We start from the raw sequence: 16,971 nt of genomic DNA, 5'->3' as shown, positions 1-16,971 counted from the left end.
AGAAATGAACCACACGCAAACATCAGTGTAGTGGAAAATGTATTTGTGCATTTTAGAGGGGAAATAATCAACAAACATCTGAACAGCGTTCAGCTTCAACGCTGTGGTTACTGTCTTCAATACTGACAAACCTCACCGAGCCGTACAACAAATCCACGTAGTGTATAAATGAACGTATGAAAAACTGTCAAAAATACATTCTGATAGAAAAAAAAGAATTGTAGCTTAGACTGTAACTGTTCCTATTTTTTCTTTTGAACCATGAGTTAATTTAATTCACTGAGTGAAAACGTCCCTGGTTAAATGTGTATTTATAAAATAACGCAACTTAAAGCCATGCAGATCAGAAAGCAATAAACGATCAATAAATATGATTATGGTTCTTATTCATGGGTGATGCTTTTACATAAGGCCAACACACATCGTGTAGTAATACTAGAAATACTGGTACCCCACTAGGTGGCGCTGAAAGGCAAAACACTTCCGTTCCGACTACGGTCAGACGACTGTAATTTGGCAAAGTTGCATCTTTGTCCTCTCAAACAAACCGATCACAAACTGGTGATCAGATTGTGGCTTTGGGTAAACATGACATTCTGATGTGGAAAATGTTAGACAAACAGGAGGATGGGTCGCCTGCTGTGTTTGCTCCACAAAGATCATCATATAACTGATGTTGCTAAACGGTATGCAAGGTTTCGTGGTTGAGGAAATATATCATTTTTGCAGACTTAGACTGTTTACTCTGGAATAAACCTCAAACAAAAATGTTTTGCTCAGTTTCCTGGCAGATCTCTACACTGCAAACCCTGGAACAACAGCTTTCTTAGTAAACACCAAAGACGACACAAAATGGACCCAGGAGCAACCGACATGAAGATAATAACCAAAATGACTGCTTGTGGGCGGCAGTGTCATAAAAATCACAGAGAAACAGGTGGGGACAGGCTGAACTCAGCAGACAGGTTTTTGACCAGACCGTGGGAAAGAACACAGCCTACTGCACACAGACTCTTCAGTTACTCTCACTTTCAATCCCTCTCTACCACCCTCAACAGCACTCATATAACTTGCTTCCCCACACTTCCTGATGAGAAAAGGGGAGTGATAGTGTAGTGACCCCTTCTCAAGACCATCGCAAAAAATGATTTTCTTTGAGGGGGAAACGTGTGTTAGCCAGTAGAAGGCTGATGTAGAATAGAAGGCCTTGCATCAACATATATACCTAGACGATTACTTAAGCACCATAGGTTTAGCAACCTAACAAAAGCATGTAAACACCACACCCTTCCACTCCACTCTTTAACCCACAGCTAACAAAGTTAGACACCCTTACCATTTCCAGAACCACCACAGTAACATAGCTCAAAGCTCTTATCCGCTCAAAACACACGCAATCAAAACCTAATACGAGGCCCACATGCTATATGACGTGAAAACATTAAAGAGAGACATAATAAATAGAGATGCATAGATACAAAAAGGAAAACATGAGTGTAAATAGCAAAGAAATTATGGTAGACGAATAGAAGAGGGCTCCCAAAATACATATGAACCACAAAGATGTGAACAAGTCACAGAGGTTTCTAACATAATCAATAAGTTATCAGAGAGACAAGAGACAAGTGTGCTTGGCACCAAAGCACAGTGGTGAAGGAAGGCAAAACCGACACATACGCAGACACACACACGAACAAATAGTGCAAACACACACACACGATCAAAGTAGGCGACAATTGAGGCCTCGCAATCACTTCTTCTGCTCAAAAATTGTAAATTCTTCCTCGGGGCTGTGCTTCGAACCATTCAATATAAAGACAACACACACACACACTGTAACAACTAAGGCATTTAAAAAAGAGAAAAATGCACTGTGTAGTGTAAACAAATCTGAGAAATAGGAAAAGAAGCGTCAAGAGATCTGAGCCAGACGCTGAAGCAGGCCGGAGAAACCAGCTGCATGCTGGGATAGCTCCGCCACCCGGTCCACCATTTCCTGCGTGGCGGAGACAGATGGGTAGTTCTGGGCGGCGCCTTTGGTCGCTACGACAACCGTCTTCAGGGCCTGGCATAGTCTCCCTCCCGAGGTCGTGACCTGTGTGAGTGAAATAAGAGATTATTTAAGAAACTCACACATTTTATAGAATGTATGTTTATGTATAAAAAACAAACAAACACACAAACACACCACGTTTAATGGTTCAGTAGTAGATCCGTAGTTCTGGAGTGTGTGCGCTGTCCTGTGTGTGCACCAACCTTTGTTCTTAAATCAGGGGACGTCAGGAGGCGGGAGAGTGTGTCTCCGATGAACACGAGCTTGTGCGCCGTGACGATCAGACTCTTCCCCCGGGAAACGAAGACGCGCGGCGGCTGGTTCCCCTGCACGCTGCTGAACAGCAAGTCGATGGAGTCAGCCAGGCAGGACAGGTGAGCCAGACTCTGGGAGGAGTAGAACGACAGGAGCTCCGAGTCCTCCAACGAAAGAGAGACAGGAAGTGGAGGAGAGGGGCTCACCTGGAGAGGGAAAGGTCGAGGGAATGGAGAAGAGAGAAACAAGATAAAGAATAAGAAACAGCTCATCTGTTATATAGTCCTGGGGTCTTTTTTAGCTCGTCAGTGCTGACTGAGATGGAATTATTTCATTAGTGATCATGTCTATGTTCATTATTATACTTGAACATGGCAATAAAGTTTTTTTATCATCGGAAAAAGTAAACCGATGAAACATAACCCAGCAAGAGGAGATCCCAGGAGCTTTGCCTCTGTTAGGCGAACACCATTCCTTATCATGTAATATTCCCAGACTGAAGGATGACCTCTGTGATGTAACATCAAGTCTCCAGTCAGAAGGGGTAAACATGCTTTCGACAGAGACAGCGATACAAGCAAAGACTGATGAGATTTAGACCTAATCCTTATCCTACTGGGTAAACAGGAGCAGCTGATCTGTGGAGGTCGATGCTGAATAACTCAACGAGTTGTAGTTCGGTCAACGGCTGACAGGACAAGGACGATTTGGAAAAATACACACAGTTGTTGACTCATGAGAGGGCGTGTTTGTGTGGTGAGAATGGGGACCTGTATGAACAGTGGGAATGGGAACGTGTGAGACTGTATGTGAAGGGTGATGAACTGTGTGTGTGTGTGTGTGAGAGAGAGAGACAGACAGAGACAGACAGAGAGCGAGACAGAGAGAAACAGAATTGTTCAAATTACCCTGGGTTCTGTCATACGGACGGTATGCCCGTTCTCTACCAGAAAATCTGGGGGAGGTTCCGGTTTTCCCTGGGGAAAAGAAGGCGACCAAACCTGGACTGTGAGTACAAAACAACCAAAAACAAAGAAAATGCACTTCTACGAACAGAGAGGCAATGAGAACCAAGCGCCCCTAAAGCCCCCCCCACCCCCTCACCTGAAGCTTGACGTAGCCCACACTGTCGCCCACAGGTAAGGGGGCGGGGATGGGGGTCATGCCGATGCCAGCGTACTCGTTCCCCGGGTCGTCCTCTGCGTTGTCGTGCCCCACGGTCACCGTCACCGAGGGAACGGCGGGGGGCAGGGGGAAGGTCGGCTGGGGGGTCGGGGGAAGGGGCCTCTCCTGGATCCAGCTCCCCTTGCGGGACCCCATCCCGGAAGGCTTCACGTCCCCCACGGGCAGGGCGGGAAGAGGCCTCCGGGACAGAGAGTCCTGGGAAGGCAGCCGGGGCCGACTCTGCGTCTGCAACAGGACGGTGGTGTCCTCCAGGGCTCTCTGGACCGTCGAGAGGAGGGCCTCGGACGGGTACGCGTGGCCGCAAGCAGAAAGAGCCGGGAGGAGGTCTGAGAGGCGGGCCCACGCCTGCTGGAGGGACAGGGTTGGATCGCTGAACTGGCTCGCCTTCCAGACCGATAGGATCTCAGCCAACGAGGTGGCCAGGTCCCTGGAGGACACGGAAGAGGCGGAGTTGAGAACCGATTGGACGAGGCTAGACAGGGAGGCTCTCCATTGGACGTCGCCTGAGCCGTTGCTCGACACGGACAGCCTACGAGTGGAGGAAGAGGAGGATGAGGAAGATGGCAGAACGTCCAGAGTGAGAGCTGGGACGTCATAGATGCCACAATCAGGTTCCGAAGAGTCTCCAAGATCTCCTGCACTGTTGCCATCCATCATGGGAGATCGTTTTCCTGGACCCGGGATGGAATACACCTGGCTGTGGTGGTTCTCTTCCACAGTTAGGCTGTTTGATACGTCTCCCGGGGCGAGGGGCAGGCCGGGCAGGGTGGGAACACTGTAGACATCCTCGTCCACCTCAAGCTCTGCAAACACGGTAACGATGCAAGTCTTCTGCTGAAGGGGGTCGGACGACAGGTTTAGTGTTATGGTTGGGACGTCATAAACCTGGAGAAACAAACAAAAAATTGAGAGAAAGTGAGTTGATGTGTGATAATGTTCCCCAAGGAAGTACTCCACTGTGCATCGCCTCAACACAATGATTCTTCAGTTTCAGAAAGAATTTCAGCAGCCCTATGGCACCACTACCAGCAGTCCAATTCGGAAGACACAGCACACGCACCAAGCACACATTGAAATGACCTACAGAGGAGTAAAGGATTATTGTGGGGAGGGAAGTTGGACTGTCATAGCCATATTGGGGGACATTGTGAAACATAATTCCACACAAGACATATGGCACTGACTGACAGAGAAAAGAAAAAAAAAGAGCTGCAGAATTCTAACCAGTCCAACGAGATGGCCCCGTGGGAAACAGGTGTGGCCAGAGACAGGCGACGGGAGAGGGAGTGTAGTATGTGTGTGTGTGTGTGTGTGTGTGTGGGGGGGGGTTCTCAGAGAGCAGAGAAGCAGACAGTTGGCAGGAGGCAAAGGCGCTGACCTCAGACTCCTGGTCAGCCTGCGGGGGAAGGGTCCTGGGCGTGTTGTAGATGCTGTCATCGTCACACAGAACCGCTGCCTGGGCCGGGCGCTGCCACCTGCTGCTGGGAGGAGTATCGTACACCTGGGAGGGCGGGACAAACATGACTGAGCTGAGAACCCACTGGGAGCTGCAAAAGCATTTCCAAGTTGTTTTTGTGGCACGCAGCCATCCTCATCGTGCGACTAAACCGGTTTTTCTTGACGCATGATGCTTTTCAGAAGCTTAAAGACTCTCACACATGCAGACATTTACAGAACCCGACAAAATATCAACAACCAGCTCTGCCCGTGACTCCTCCCCCAGTCACCATCTCAACAGCGCCTCGCTCAAAGACGACCCTCTCATAGCTCCTTCCTCACCTGATCACCGTCGTTGTGATCGATAAATTCCTCCGCTTTCCTGCTCTGCGCCACCTGACCAAAGTTCTCCTCTTTTGTCCATCCGTCTGGTCTCCTTTCATCCCTCCCCCGGGCGGGGCTGGAGGGAGTGGGCTGATTGGTGGATCCGCTGATTGGTTTGCCGGTGGACGCAGCAGGGGTTTGCTGAGGCAAGTCTTTCCTGGTCACCCCCCTGACCGGTGGAGCAGGAGGAGGAGGCTTGCGGGCAAAGTTGGGTGACGCCGGTACCCTGGCCTGCCTAGCCAGGAGAGGGGAGCCTCTGTGGGGGGAAGGGCCAAGCTTGGTTTGCCTGGCGGCGGGCAAGGTGGAGGGAACGCCCTGCCCCCCTGGAGGTTTGAGGGCCACCTTTTGCTGGTGGCCGGCCTCAGCAAGGGAGGGGGAGCCCAGAGCAGAGCCGTTGTTTTGGAGAGTCCTGTGTAGCCCAGCTCCCACAGGGGTGGGAACCTGGTACAATCCTGGGCTCTCCTGGGCTGGTTTGACCTGAAGTGCCCCGTTAGTCAGAGCAGGACTGCCGCTGACTGGTGGTCCCGAGGAAGGAATGACACCATCGGCGCCTCCGGTAGGGGTCTGGTACACATCCTCGCTGGGCATCCCCGCCGCCCTGGACACGAGGTAGGAGCTTTCAGAGTGGCCTGCCACTGGTACCGGTTCCCTCGGAACCAAGTAGGTGTTCTCCTCCTGGTTCTCTGGTCCAGTTCCAGCCTCTCTGTCGCTGACATATACAGATACAGCCACAGCCACCTGGGTTCTGCGATGCTGTGAGGCCATGAGGGGGGAGGGGGGTGTGGGGGTCTGGTAGAGGGTAGTCGCGTCGGTGCCTCGACCCCGGAGGGACGGGGAGCGGGGACGCCCGGCGACTCCTAGATCCCATTCGGGACGGGGACCGGAGCTGGACCGGGAGCGCGGTCGTCCGCCCTCGACACGGCGGAGCTCCCCTTGCCGGGACACGGGCACGGCCGCGGGGCTCTGGTACAGCGCCTCCCCCTGGCCGGACGGAGACCGGTACACCCCCCCTTCCGCATCCGCCGCCGCGGCAACCGCGCCCCGGGCCAGAGGCGGGCCGGGGGAGAGGTAAACCGAGTCTTCGCTGGGGGTCCTCCGAGGGTCAGTCCCCGGGGGAGGGGCGGTCTGGAGGAGGCGGAGGCGGTTGGCGGGGGCGATGCCCTGGCGCCCATGCAGAGAACACAGCCACCAGCCGGGCCCCCCGCTCTGGTCCTGGTCCAGCACCATCAGGATGTCCCCTTTACGGAAGGCCAGCTCCTCAGGACTCTCCGCAGCATTGTCAAACAGGGCCTTCGCAAGCACCGTCTAGGGGTGGTGGTGGTGGTGGGGGGGGGGAAGAAATAGGTTCTAGTGAGTTTTTAAGACAACAACAAATATCCACAGGAACTGGGGGAGAGGACTTAATTCACCCTATGGCAAGCTAATGCCAAGTACATTGAAGGGGTGGGGTGGCCATAACATAGCTGATTGTTCAATTGTGTCAATGGGAAAAGCATGTGGGGGTAGGAGGGGGGGGATTAGCTGAAGAACAGTAGTGTTTATGTGTGCGTATGTGTGAGACGGTGAGTGCCAGAGAGATAGAGAAAGACAAGAGACAGAGAGCTTTAGAGAGAGAGAGCTCCAGAGAGAGAGAGAGCTCCAGAGAGAGAGAGAGCTCCAGAGAGAGAGAGCTCCAGAGAGAGAGAGAGCTCCAGAGAGAGAGAGAGCTCCAGAGAGAGAGCTCCAGAGAGAGAGAGAGCTCCAGAGAGAGAGAGCTCCAGAGAGAGAGAGAGCTCCAGAGACAGAGAGCTCCAGAGACAGAGAGCTCCAGAGAGAGAGAGAGTGAGAAAGCGAGAGTGAGTAAGGCCACAATAAGAGCAGTATCAATGCAAATTCTGGAGAGACGGTGGCAGTGACTCGGGTCAATGATTTAAAAGTAGAAGAGGGGTAGGCCTAAATGGTAATGAGGGTGTGTAGAGGGGGGAGGGTGGCACATCTGTCCCTTTTTGGGGTTTAATTGCCCCCCCACCCCCCTCCTCTCATTTTGCCCTTTTCTGAACCAAGCTCCCTGGGGAAAAGATGCTTAGAGTCAAGCTGAGCACAAGAACTAGGTCTATTCAAGAGGGAGACAACTGTTTCAAACGAAGGGTTTAAACACTGACTTCGGATGATTAGACGAAACCAAATGAGACTGTTGGATTCGTGTAGAATTGGCAAAAGCTATTTACTGAGAATCGCAAAAGAAGCTCCCTTTCCCACACTGAAAATGAAGCATGAGGGAGAAATGCTCATATTGTTTGGTTTTACACACCACAATATATATATAATGTAACCAAACCACATTACATTATATGCCCGAGTGCAGAATTATTGATAATAATGCTGCTATATTTTACGGAAAACAAAGCACGTTATTGCCATCTAAATGTCAATGATTAAGACCCCGCTACAGATGTATTACAGCCGCTGTACAACTGTACAGCAACCGAGGTACTCACTGAAAGCGACATTTTTGCTTGAGACTTTTACGTTGAGTTCCTTCAGTGCGACGTGCTTCAGACTCGGCAAAATTCCGGGTCGTCCATCTACAAACACAGGAGGTCGACTGCTTCCGTCAAACGATCTGAGCGTCCGAGGTTTTGTTCTTATTTCCACAGCCCGAGAACTGGAGGTGCAGCCGTCGAGCGTGTCATGAGCCCACAGCCACACTGCTGGTTCTGTCATCCAGACCACACAAACCTCCGCAGTGGCATCGATATGTCACTCTCCCTAGACGAGTCAGTAACCGAGATTGAGCAAGGTATGAGGTGATGCTTCATCAATTATACATAAATGATTTTTCACAACATAACCTTTACGTAGTGATTTCCAATTTGCTGGATAGCTACGCCAACTGCCTGCAAACTGGAACACAGGCCAGTACTAGGCTCAATCGAAATACATACACCTTTTCTATTTCACATATCAAGTAGTCTAAACACGTAGGCTACGGTTCAGAGTCATACTATAATATCTATACGGTATCACAGTTGAGGCTATACAATCTATGTTTACCGTTTCAACCTACTTGCTCCTAAACAACTCTGTGGTTAGTATACTCAAAACAAAAGGCATGGCTTGCTTGCCGCTAGGTTAGCTACTAGGCTAGGATAACTAGCTAATACCATTTGGTTTGGTTTTGACGGCCAAATCCTGTGAACAAACATTTCCACGGACCTATCAAAATATTGGCATGAAATAAAATACCATTAGGTAGAGAACTTACGGTAGACAGTTTGCAAACATCACATTTTGTACAAATACGATTCAGCTAAAAGCGAGTTGTGTGGCATGTAGTACCGTCATCTCGCGTTCGTTCAGAAGACTACTGCTATCATTACTAGGGCGGCGTGGTCACGTGTCTAGAATTTGAAAGCATATTCCGTGCCGATTGTCATACACTATTAACTTTAGTCAATTACTGTATTTAGGTAGCAGTCATTTATCACAGATGCAACCTTTTGGGGTTTCATATGAAAAGACGCTCATATAAGAAGCTCGATTAAGATGTCGTTGCCCTATAACTTGTCAGCAGAGGGAACTATCGAGTCAAGGGGGACTTAATTGGCCAAACTCCATTGATTTTCTTTAGTTTCACATTCGTCGTTCAATATTTTAATTTAGTTTTTAGGTCTGTAAAACGGCATGCTAGAAAACGATATCAAGGTCATATTGGCCAGCTTGCCACCCTTCACACTTGTCACCTAAGCCCAACCCCTTGGCTTTGAAGGGCATTAGGGTAATAAATCCTTACACTATAAATCGCATTTGTTTTCAACCAACAAAAAAGAGAAATGCATGCGCATATTTACACACAAAAGGTATACCATTTAATATAAAGACAAATACAATGAAGGCATTTTAAAGAGGTAAAAAGTTTTAAAACAGTTTAAAAGTTGTCAAATCTCAAGCGTCTGTAGAAACCAGGCGCATGCTGGAACAGTTCTGCCACTCTAGTGCAGAGCCAGGAGTCCTGTCAGCTTCTACAGTCGACGCCACTTCCGGCTTCCGAGCTGGTTACAGTTACCCCCGAGGCCATGACCTGGGGTCAAAACGTGACATTTAATTAAGTAAACTGTCCCTCCTCAGTGACTGTGGGTCAGAGTGGTGATGACAAGATTCCCAGTAGCAGAAGACCCTATCGTTGACAAGTTTGGTATGTGCATCATCATAACTCAATTATGGAAAGAATTCCAACAATAACATTTACTAGCAGGTACATGTTCTAAAACTAACTAAAAAGTAACAGTTTAACCCTGAAAAAGGTTCAGAAATCCTTTGGTGAATGCATTCTTTTGGGGTTGATTATGGAATGAGTTGGAGCAGCACAGCTATAGTCTGGTTAAAAAACAAACCATGTCCACTCCAGACAGATGGCCGTGACTGAATGGGAGAAAAAATAGCATCGGAATTCTCACCAGACAAGGAAACAGGTGTAGTCAAACAGAGGAAGGAAGTGTGTGTGTGTGTGTGTGTGTGGGGGGTTCTCTTTTTGGGGGGTGGGGGGCCTTGTACAATTTCAGAAACAAACTACACATGCAGACATCTATATATCCCCATACATTCAAACCCACCAACTCTCAAAATAACCCCTTATCCCCCAAGACATCTCTGCAGTGCCTCACTTCAGAGTAACCATTCTGAACACTGGAAATCTTACCAGGAACTGTTCCCCTGGACTGTGGTTGGAAGGAGTCTGCTGAGCCAGAACACAGGCACGGTCCCCGGGCTGTGGTCCAGCACCTCCACCGGGCTGGGTGGAGGCCTGTACACGGTGACACCCACACTGTGGACCACAGGTGGGTTGGAGGAGAGATGAACCATCTTCACTGGCACTTGTCGGCACCAAATCAGCAGTACCAGTGCATTCAGCGTAGAGTGCAGCAGATAGGGCTAGACACTGAGGCAGTGAGGTCAGGTCAATGATTTAAAAATAGAAGGGGTATGCCTAATGGGATGTAAGACTAGAGGGAGGGAGGCCCTTGTTGCAGTTTGAGGTGCATTACCTTGCCTGGAATGTAACCCCCATTCTTTATCATTACAGTCCTCCCCTTGCTCCGAAGGGCGTCAGTACAGTATAGACAACATTAAAATATTATTTTTTGTTCAGTTCACCCAATAATGAATCACGAGTTTCTCAATAAAAACAAGCTTAGATCTGACTCATAACTTACACCAAAGAAAAAAGGCACTACAGACCTACTGAAGGTGCGACCTACAGATATAACTGTAATGAATTCCTGAGTTTCGACGTTGTAGAAGGCCACTGTCCCTCTCTGGTAGTTCAGGTGTACCCCTAATAACTTGGGCACAGGCTTGTTAAGCAACTTGGAAACAGTCAAAAAAGCGTAGAACTTGTTTTTCTTCATTCCTATACTCCAGACAACATCAGACAACGGGGTAATGTTGGTTTTGGCGTTGCTGTAAGTGACCCCCACTGACCATTCGCTCGACAGGAGCTGGACTTCAAAGTAGAACCTCTTTTTGAAGGAGTCCTTTCCGAGGATGCAGGTACATGCACTGAATCTCAGGGGGTCGGCAGTTACAGAGTTTGATTTAGTAAATGCCAAATACACTTTCTGGGTGTCGTTACTCAGCCTCAAAAAACTATTGGCCGTTTTGGTTTCCAGCACAATCTTGACTGCAAAAAAAAGAAAGCAGTATGATGTGTTACAAGCTTCTGCATGTATACAAAATGGAAAATACACCAAACACGTACCTTTAGAGCTCTGTATCCACTTCCACACTGAAATGGAAAGTGAAATCTCTCAGCTGTCGTGTAAAAACAGTATCCGAACTGACAGAACCAATTTCACCAAATGTTTAAACTGTCTCCCACTTCTTAGAACCAAAATACCCATCTCTAAAATAATGGTGATAGTAAGATACTTATAGTCAATGGAAGGAAAGAGCAGTGATTTTACATGCTGGATCACCTGTGAATATATTTGACCTTTTGGAAGGACTTTGGTAAGTTAAGAAGCTGTCACTGGGGCAGGGAGAAATGTGTTAGGGGGGAATTGACAAAGGGACAAGAGGGCAAAAACAGCAGAATTGTGCAAAACCTTACCGTCGTCTCTGATCCTGCCATCTTTAACTGAGTGAGTGAGTGTGTATAGGGGGGAGCAAATAATAAATAAACCTTAATTGATATGAATTAAATCCAGAATTAGATCATTTGTCATCTTAAATCACTAAAATCAAACATTTACAGTTTCTAGCCAACTATATAACCATGAGTTTAACCATTAACTACAACCAACCTGCAAGGAGGTACCAGTTTGGCTCAACTGGAAAAAAAAAAAAGTTAAGACAAGTTTACAATTGTTGGACTGATCTTACATGGAAACAAGTGTTTTTATGTTGGATATCAAAGCTCTACTCAGATATTTACCTGATGTCTGATTACTTGACTCTGCATCAGATGCCAACTCTGAAAGTGAACCGAGGAAGCAATTTTCAGGGAAAGTATAGCCTTAGTGAGTGAACATTATAGGATAACCACAGACCTTCCAACATGTATTTGATATGTACTGGATAATGTAGTAATACTAAATTTCTAACAGCATAAGGTACTCGGTAGTTTTTATGTTGGATATCAAAGCTCTAATCAGATATGTACCTGATGTCTGATTACTTGACCCTTCATCAGATGCCAACTCTGAAAGTGAACCTAGGACAGAAAGAGCAATTTGTAGCAAAGTACAGCTCGAGTGAGTGAACATTATAGGATAACCACAGACCTTCCAACATGTATTTGATATACTGGATAATGTAGTAATTCGGTTTAACAGCATAAAAGGTCCTCAGTTTGGCTTGCCTTGTTACCATCGACTCTGCTTGATTTTAATAACCTCAATTTTCTTCAATGAAGATTCCATTGTTCAGTTGAATAAGGTACACATGGGCACAACCGTTCACAGATTCAAGTAGAAATACTCACCAGAAGATTCTAACAGTTGTCTCTCTAAACGTACAATGTAATAAACTGAAAAGAAACGTCAAGGTCAAAAGCTTCACATAGCGTTTTACAAATCAAGTTAACAATGGTGGCAATGTACAGTATGAAAATAAAAGCCCTAACTAACAAATATACAGATAAGCAAAGCACCCACCACAAGCACCAAGTCCACAAACTAGCAAGACTGTGACTGTAGTCCAAATAGGGACAAGCAAAGGCATTGTTGAAGCTCCTAACAAGAATAAAAGGTCAATTTAGATTTAGATGCGTTAATTACAGCCCCGCTATCGCATTACAATTTTTGTTCACACAGTGGATGGAGAAAGTATTATTTCATAAACAGGAAAGGAAAACGACGACACAATTCATGGACATAGTTGCAACAAAGACTTATTTACTGGGATGGCCAAGATGAAGAGGAAATTAAAACAGGTCGATTTCCTTACTCAGACTATTAATCAACTCACCTGTGGAATGCTTAATTGCAATAAACTGCCATTGCAACAAAGCGTTTTTATTTCTCGCCCGTCAGTGGGAGAGAGTATGGTGTCACAAATGAAACATTTGCATTGAAACAAAATATTTGGTCAATTACATACTGATTCTGGAGACCTTGAAACCCTTTATATGCTCATTTTATGAAGTCCATCCACCAGTGAACTTCCAGAGTTGTTTGGTGTGCTTTGTTGTCCGCAGTTCAGCGTGCGTCACCTGGATTAAACATACATTATTAAAAACACCACAAAATGCCATATTACATATCCTAAACGGTGAACACGTTCGGCGCAGAATTCAAACTTGATTTAACAATTATGCCTCACCTTGGGCCCGGCTGCCCCTTCTGGTGGTCTGAATAGCTTTAAAGGGACTTTTATTTTGGAAAAGAAATGGGCGCTCTTCCGGATCCCTTCCTACAAACGTCCCCCAGTGGTTTCCGTCCATCTCGGTTCATAGCTGCACGAATCTAAGAATTTTTTATTTAACTACTCATACCTGCATATATTTAAGAGTTTTAGATTCAGTTACTTATTTTACCAAACCATTATTATACTAACATTATTGTTAAACATTATTATTTGTGGGTAGGTTACGTTTGTACCGCCCGCACTAAATGGTTCGACTTGAACGTGGCTACCTAACTAATATAACCTTTCACCCATATACCCTGCTTGTCAGTAGACGGTTGCATGCACAGAGCGAAGGTAAGTGCTTTTTCAACTGGCTAACACATTTGACTTCGAATACGCAATTTTGCAACAACAACAAAAACCTCCCTCAGATAGTAGTCTGACACTGTCAACGCGTCTGATCATAAGTCGAGCCGTGGCGTTAAACTGTGAACTGTGCCATTTCACAGGTAATGCTGAGGAGTGTTTGTAGAAGCCGTATGACGAATCCTGTCAGCGGGTTTAGGAGAATGTCCCAAAACAGTCTTGCTGGAAAAGTTGCCATAGTGACAGCCTCCACAGATGGGTAAGAGTGTGTCCCTCCCAGTGATCTCTCCTTGGATGTGCATTTCTGATGGGCAACTTTGAAAAAACAGTTTCTCTCACTCTCTTCCTTTCTCCCCCCACCTCACTCCCCCCCCCCCTCTCTCTCTCTCTCTCTCTCTCTCTCTCTCTCTGTCTCTGTCTCTCTCTCTCTCTCTCTCTCTCTCTCTCTCCCCCCCCCCCCCTCTGCCTCTTTTTTCTTCCAGAATTGGTCTTGCTGCAGCTCAGGCACTAGGCCATAGAGGAGCCCATGTGGTAGTGAGCAGTAGGCGGCAGGCTAATGTTGACAAGGCCGTGAGCCTCTTGCAGAGTGAGAACATACAAGTCACTGGGACCACCTGTAATGTTGGCATCAGCGAGGACAGAGAGCGCTTAGTCGACATGGTGAGGAGAAATCCTTAACGTCCACTGGCCTGCCTCACACCTAATGAATTGTGTTATTTCCAGTAAGGTGCTACACTAGCTTGACTCAGGTCATGAATAAGTCAACTTTGACTGGAGGCGGGCATTGTTGCTGTGAGCAGAAGCTTCCTGACGAATAACTGATAGTTCACCACTGTTGTGTCCAGACAGTGGAAAAGTGCGGAGGGGTAGACATTCTGGTTTCCAATGCAGCTGTCAATCCCTACTTTGGAAACATCATGGACTCCACAGAAGCAGTGTGGGATAAGGTGCCCTAACATTTACAATGCAACATATTAGTGCAAATTTGCACTTGCATTTGAGCTATTGATCTATCTGATGTTAAGAACTGGGCTATATCTATCTATGTGTGTGTGTGTGTGTGCTACAACCTCGCTCTAACGCCAAGCCAATAATGGAATCTCTCCAACCTTTCCGTCAGATCCTTAGTGTGAACGTCAAGGCGGCTTTTCTCATGACAAAGCTAGTGGTGCCTCACATGGAGAAGAGGGGGTGAGTAAGGGGAAGCTGCTGTTGTGGGGGCGGGTTGTGGGATTCAGCTCCTTGATGGGTGCAACGTCCACAGATTTACCGTGAATGATTGACTACATGGTGGTTGTCTTCCAGGGGCGGCAGTGTGGTGATTGTGTCATCTGTGGCTGCATACCAGCCCATGCAGGTACGTGAGGTCATAATGGGCGGGCACCCCAAAACTTTCAAGTAAAAAGAAAAGATAGATGGAGGGTTAGTTTGTGGTCATCTTTGGTGGTTTCAACTCATCTCGTCAAACATGAGCTTGATTAAGACATGTCATCAGTTTTCTTTGTAGACACCTGAAAAATGTGGTCTTGTGTTTTAGTTGGTGTTTTTGGGGGCTAAAGGTTTTGTATTACATTTTACATTTAGTCATTTAGCAGACGCTCTTATCCAGAGAGACTTACAGTAAGTACAGGGACATTTTCCCCTTGGCAAGTAGGGTGAAGTGCCTTGTCCAAGGACACAACATCATGTGCACCAGACAGGGCTCGAACTGGCAACCTTCAGATTACTAGCCCGATGCTCAACCCGCTCAGCCACCTGACTCCCTCGTATCGATAGATTATGTCTCTGTCTGAGTTGTACTAGAGCCGTTCTGTGTCGTCCCCCAGGCCTTGGGTCCGTACAGCGTCAGTAAGACAGCCCTGCTGGGACTGACCAGAGCCATGGCTCCAGAACTGGCCCAGCTCAACATCCGGGTCAACTGTGTGGCCCCTGGGGTCATCAAGACCCGATTCAGCTCTGCGGTGAGGGGCCTCCGTTCATCCGCACCCCGATCTTCCTTCTTCTTCTTCTTCTTATTTTTATATTTTTTATATTTAAATTGTTTTATTCTTAGATTTAGTTTTTTAAGGTAGTTAAACTTTTGTACTTTTACCTAATTTAAGATATGTATATATTTAGTGGTTTGCACCTCCCTTCCACAGTAAATTCTGTGTTTATATAACATACATGGCGAATAAACCAAATTCTGATTCCCTGTCCTCACTCCCTTCAGGACAGACAGAAATCGGGTTGGAGCTGTTGCCATAGCGCTTCTCGTTTATCAATCCACCACAAGGCCTATTCCACTTTTCCTCATTGACGTGCTGACAAAACCTTCAACGGGGACCTAAAAGGTCTTGCTGTGATGACATCATCTAGTGGTTTTATGTCTGCGCTTACATGGCTGTGTCCTTTCCACAGTTGTGGCAGAATGAAGACGTTGTGGACGAGTTCAAAAAGCAGCTCTGCATTAAAAGGTGAAGTCAACTTCGATCTGCTCTGCACACTGTCGTCACCAAATGTTTTCCACTTTCGGATCTCAGTAATGATGTGTATCCCTTCAGTGAATTTACTGTTTTACCCTGTTGGTGAAGGCTAAGGGAGTCTGTGGTACGTGGTTTGGAAAGAAAACGTAAAACGGTACTTTTCATTCTTCTCAGGATTGGAGAGCCAGAGGAGATTGGTGGCGTGATTGCTTTCCTGTGCTCCAAGGAGGCCTCCTATATGACCGGGGAGACTGTCTCTGTGACAGGAGGAATTAGCTGCAGGCTGTAAACTGGACCTTTTCAAACACAGCCATGATCAAGTCTTGAGATATAGACAATTAAGACATCTCAAGGCATGCTGCCAACATAAAGTTCTTACTTGTCCATCTATATGCAAGGAAAGCACCTATTTCACAAAATGCTTTCTTCTTTTTGCTAACATCACCAGATGAAGCTCGACTGACGGAAGCTAAGGTCCACTGATCAACAATGATTTGACAGTATTCTTGGCACACATTTTGTAAACATATTATAAGTATATACTTATGACGTGCCTTATATAAAACACTTTTCACATTCTAAGGATTGACAGATATACAAGATTTATCAAGTGATTCTATATGGAGAAATGTACCATTAGACAAAATATAGTTTCAATTAATCGTTGACAGATAACACTAGTAAATATCAAATGAAAATGCTCTGAACTGTAAACTTTTTAATTAATGTAAATACCCAAATCACAAATAATTTGATATGTTAATGTCAAACATGTTGAATTCACAATTTCTGTTTTCTGAAATCAAAACTATAAACAAAACTTCTATAGCTTACATTCTTTTTACCCAACATAGTCCCTGGCTGGATTGAAACACCATCACTTTTCACTGGTATATTTATTGTATAAAACTACATTACAGCACCGTGAACTGAATATGAAAGATAGCTTAGTACAAATTTGGTTGATGGACAAGGAAGTTTTCACTACGGCAAAAAAGT

The 16,971-nt window shown here is 46.5% G+C and overlaps 3 protein-coding genes and 1 long non-coding RNA gene across 9 annotated transcripts; 2 read left to right on the top strand and 2 right to left on the bottom strand.

Annotated features, from left to right (window-relative positions):
- Positions 1-26: 26 nt before the first annotated feature.
- Positions 27-8,710, bottom strand: efs (embryonal Fyn-associated substrate). Its single transcript, XM_084691735.1, has 8 exons — positions 8,559-8,710; positions 7,792-8,062; positions 5,273-6,619; positions 4,872-4,994; positions 3,413-4,378; positions 3,217-3,285; positions 2,257-2,514; positions 27-2,095 (listed from the first exon to the last, which is right to left on the bottom strand). Exons 2-8 carry the CDS (start codon positions 7,801-7,803, stop codon positions 1,913-1,915), a joined length of 2,958 nt encoding a protein of 985 aa, XP_084547861.1. The 5' UTR covers positions 7,804-8,062; positions 8,559-8,710; the 3' UTR covers positions 27-1,912.
- On the top strand, positions 7,957-9,790 carry LOC146221983 (uncharacterized). The gene is made up of 3 exons (XR_014746760.1): positions 7,957-8,093; positions 9,422-9,488; positions 9,702-9,790. It is a non-coding gene; the product is annotated as an uncharacterized LOC146221983 (long non-coding RNA).
- Positions 9,140-13,242, bottom strand: LOC146221982 (putative butyrophilin subfamily 2 member A3). Of its 4 annotated transcripts, XM_084691764.1 has the most exons (11): positions 13,115-13,242; positions 12,893-13,004; positions 12,448-12,525; positions 12,276-12,320; positions 11,955-12,005; positions 11,727-11,765; positions 11,596-11,622; positions 11,403-11,429; positions 11,052-11,078; positions 9,993-10,973; positions 9,140-9,374 (listed from the first exon to the last, which is right to left on the bottom strand). In XM_084691764.1, the coding sequence occupies exons 3-10, from the start codon at positions 12,512-12,514 to the stop codon at positions 10,459-10,461; spliced, it is 798 nt and encodes a 265-aa protein (XP_084547890.1). In that variant the 5' UTR covers positions 12,515-12,525; positions 12,893-13,004; positions 13,115-13,242; the 3' UTR covers positions 9,140-9,374; positions 9,993-10,458. The 4 variants fall into 4 exon arrangements, with proteins under 4 accessions (XP_084547890.1, XP_084547889.1, XP_084547888.1 ...); XM_084691763.1 differs by having other exon boundaries at positions 12,448-13,004; XM_084691762.1 differs by having other exon boundaries at positions 9,993-10,232; positions 10,339-10,973; positions 11,955-13,004.
- On the top strand, positions 13,146-16,821 carry dhrs4 (dehydrogenase/reductase (SDR family) member 4). Of its 3 annotated transcripts, XM_084691759.1 has the most exons (10): positions 13,152-13,375; positions 13,473-13,495; positions 13,651-13,766; positions 13,990-14,167; positions 14,353-14,454; positions 14,628-14,698; positions 14,813-14,864; positions 15,334-15,468; positions 15,908-15,963; positions 16,147-16,821. In XM_084691759.1, exons 2-10 carry the CDS (start codon positions 13,481-13,483, stop codon positions 16,259-16,261), a joined length of 840 nt encoding a protein of 279 aa, XP_084547885.1. In that variant the 5' UTR covers positions 13,152-13,375; positions 13,473-13,480; the 3' UTR covers positions 16,262-16,821. The 3 variants fall into 3 exon arrangements, with proteins under 3 accessions (XP_084547886.1, XP_084547885.1, XP_084547884.1); XM_084691758.1 differs by having other exon boundaries at positions 13,157-13,495; XM_084691760.1 differs by lacking the exon at positions 16,147-16,821 and having other exon boundaries at positions 13,146-13,495; positions 15,720-15,944.
- Positions 16,822-16,971: the final 150 nt, after the last annotated feature.

The sequence above is a fragment of the Hypomesus nipponensis genome, chromosome 25 (genome assembly GCF_054491055.1).
Source record: "Hypomesus nipponensis isolate SF chromosome 25, ASM5449105v1, whole genome shotgun sequence".
NCBI classification, from domain to species: domain Eukaryota; kingdom Metazoa; phylum Chordata; class Actinopteri; order Osmeriformes; family Osmeridae; genus Hypomesus; species Hypomesus nipponensis.
This window is presented reverse-complemented; position numbering and strand designations above follow the sequence as displayed.

Bases quoted from the DNA above. Each gene is read 5' to 3' on its own strand.
- efs (XM_084691735.1), bottom strand. The intron at 4,995-5,272 runs GTGAGGAAGGAG...CCGCCCTCCCAG, and splicing joins ATCACAACGACGGTGATCAG to GTGTACGATACTCCTCCCAG. The intron at 2,096-2,256 runs GTTGGTGCACAC...TCACTCACACAG, and splicing joins CCCCTGATTTAAGAACAAAG to GTCACGACCTCGGGAGGGAG.
- LOC146221982 (XM_084691761.1), bottom strand. From the start codon at position 12,129: ATGCTGTTAAACCGAATTACTACATTATCCAGTATATCAAATACATGT. The intron at 11,766-11,954 runs GTACATATCTGA...GTTCACTTTCAG, and splicing joins GTCAAGTAATCAGACATCAG to AGTTGGCATCTGATGCAGAG. The intron at 10,974-11,051 runs GTACGTGTTTGG...TTTTTTTTGCAG, and splicing joins GTGGATACAGAGCTCTAAAG to TCAAGATTGTGCTGGAAACC.
- dhrs4 (XM_084691759.1), top strand. The intron at 13,767-13,989 runs GTAAGAGTGTGT...TTTTTCTTCCAG, and splicing joins GTGACAGCCTCCACAGATGG to AATTGGTCTTGCTGCAGCTC. The intron at 15,964-16,146 runs GTGAAGTCAACT...CATTCTTCTCAG, and splicing joins AAGCAGCTCTGCATTAAAAG to GATTGGAGAGCCAGAGGAGA.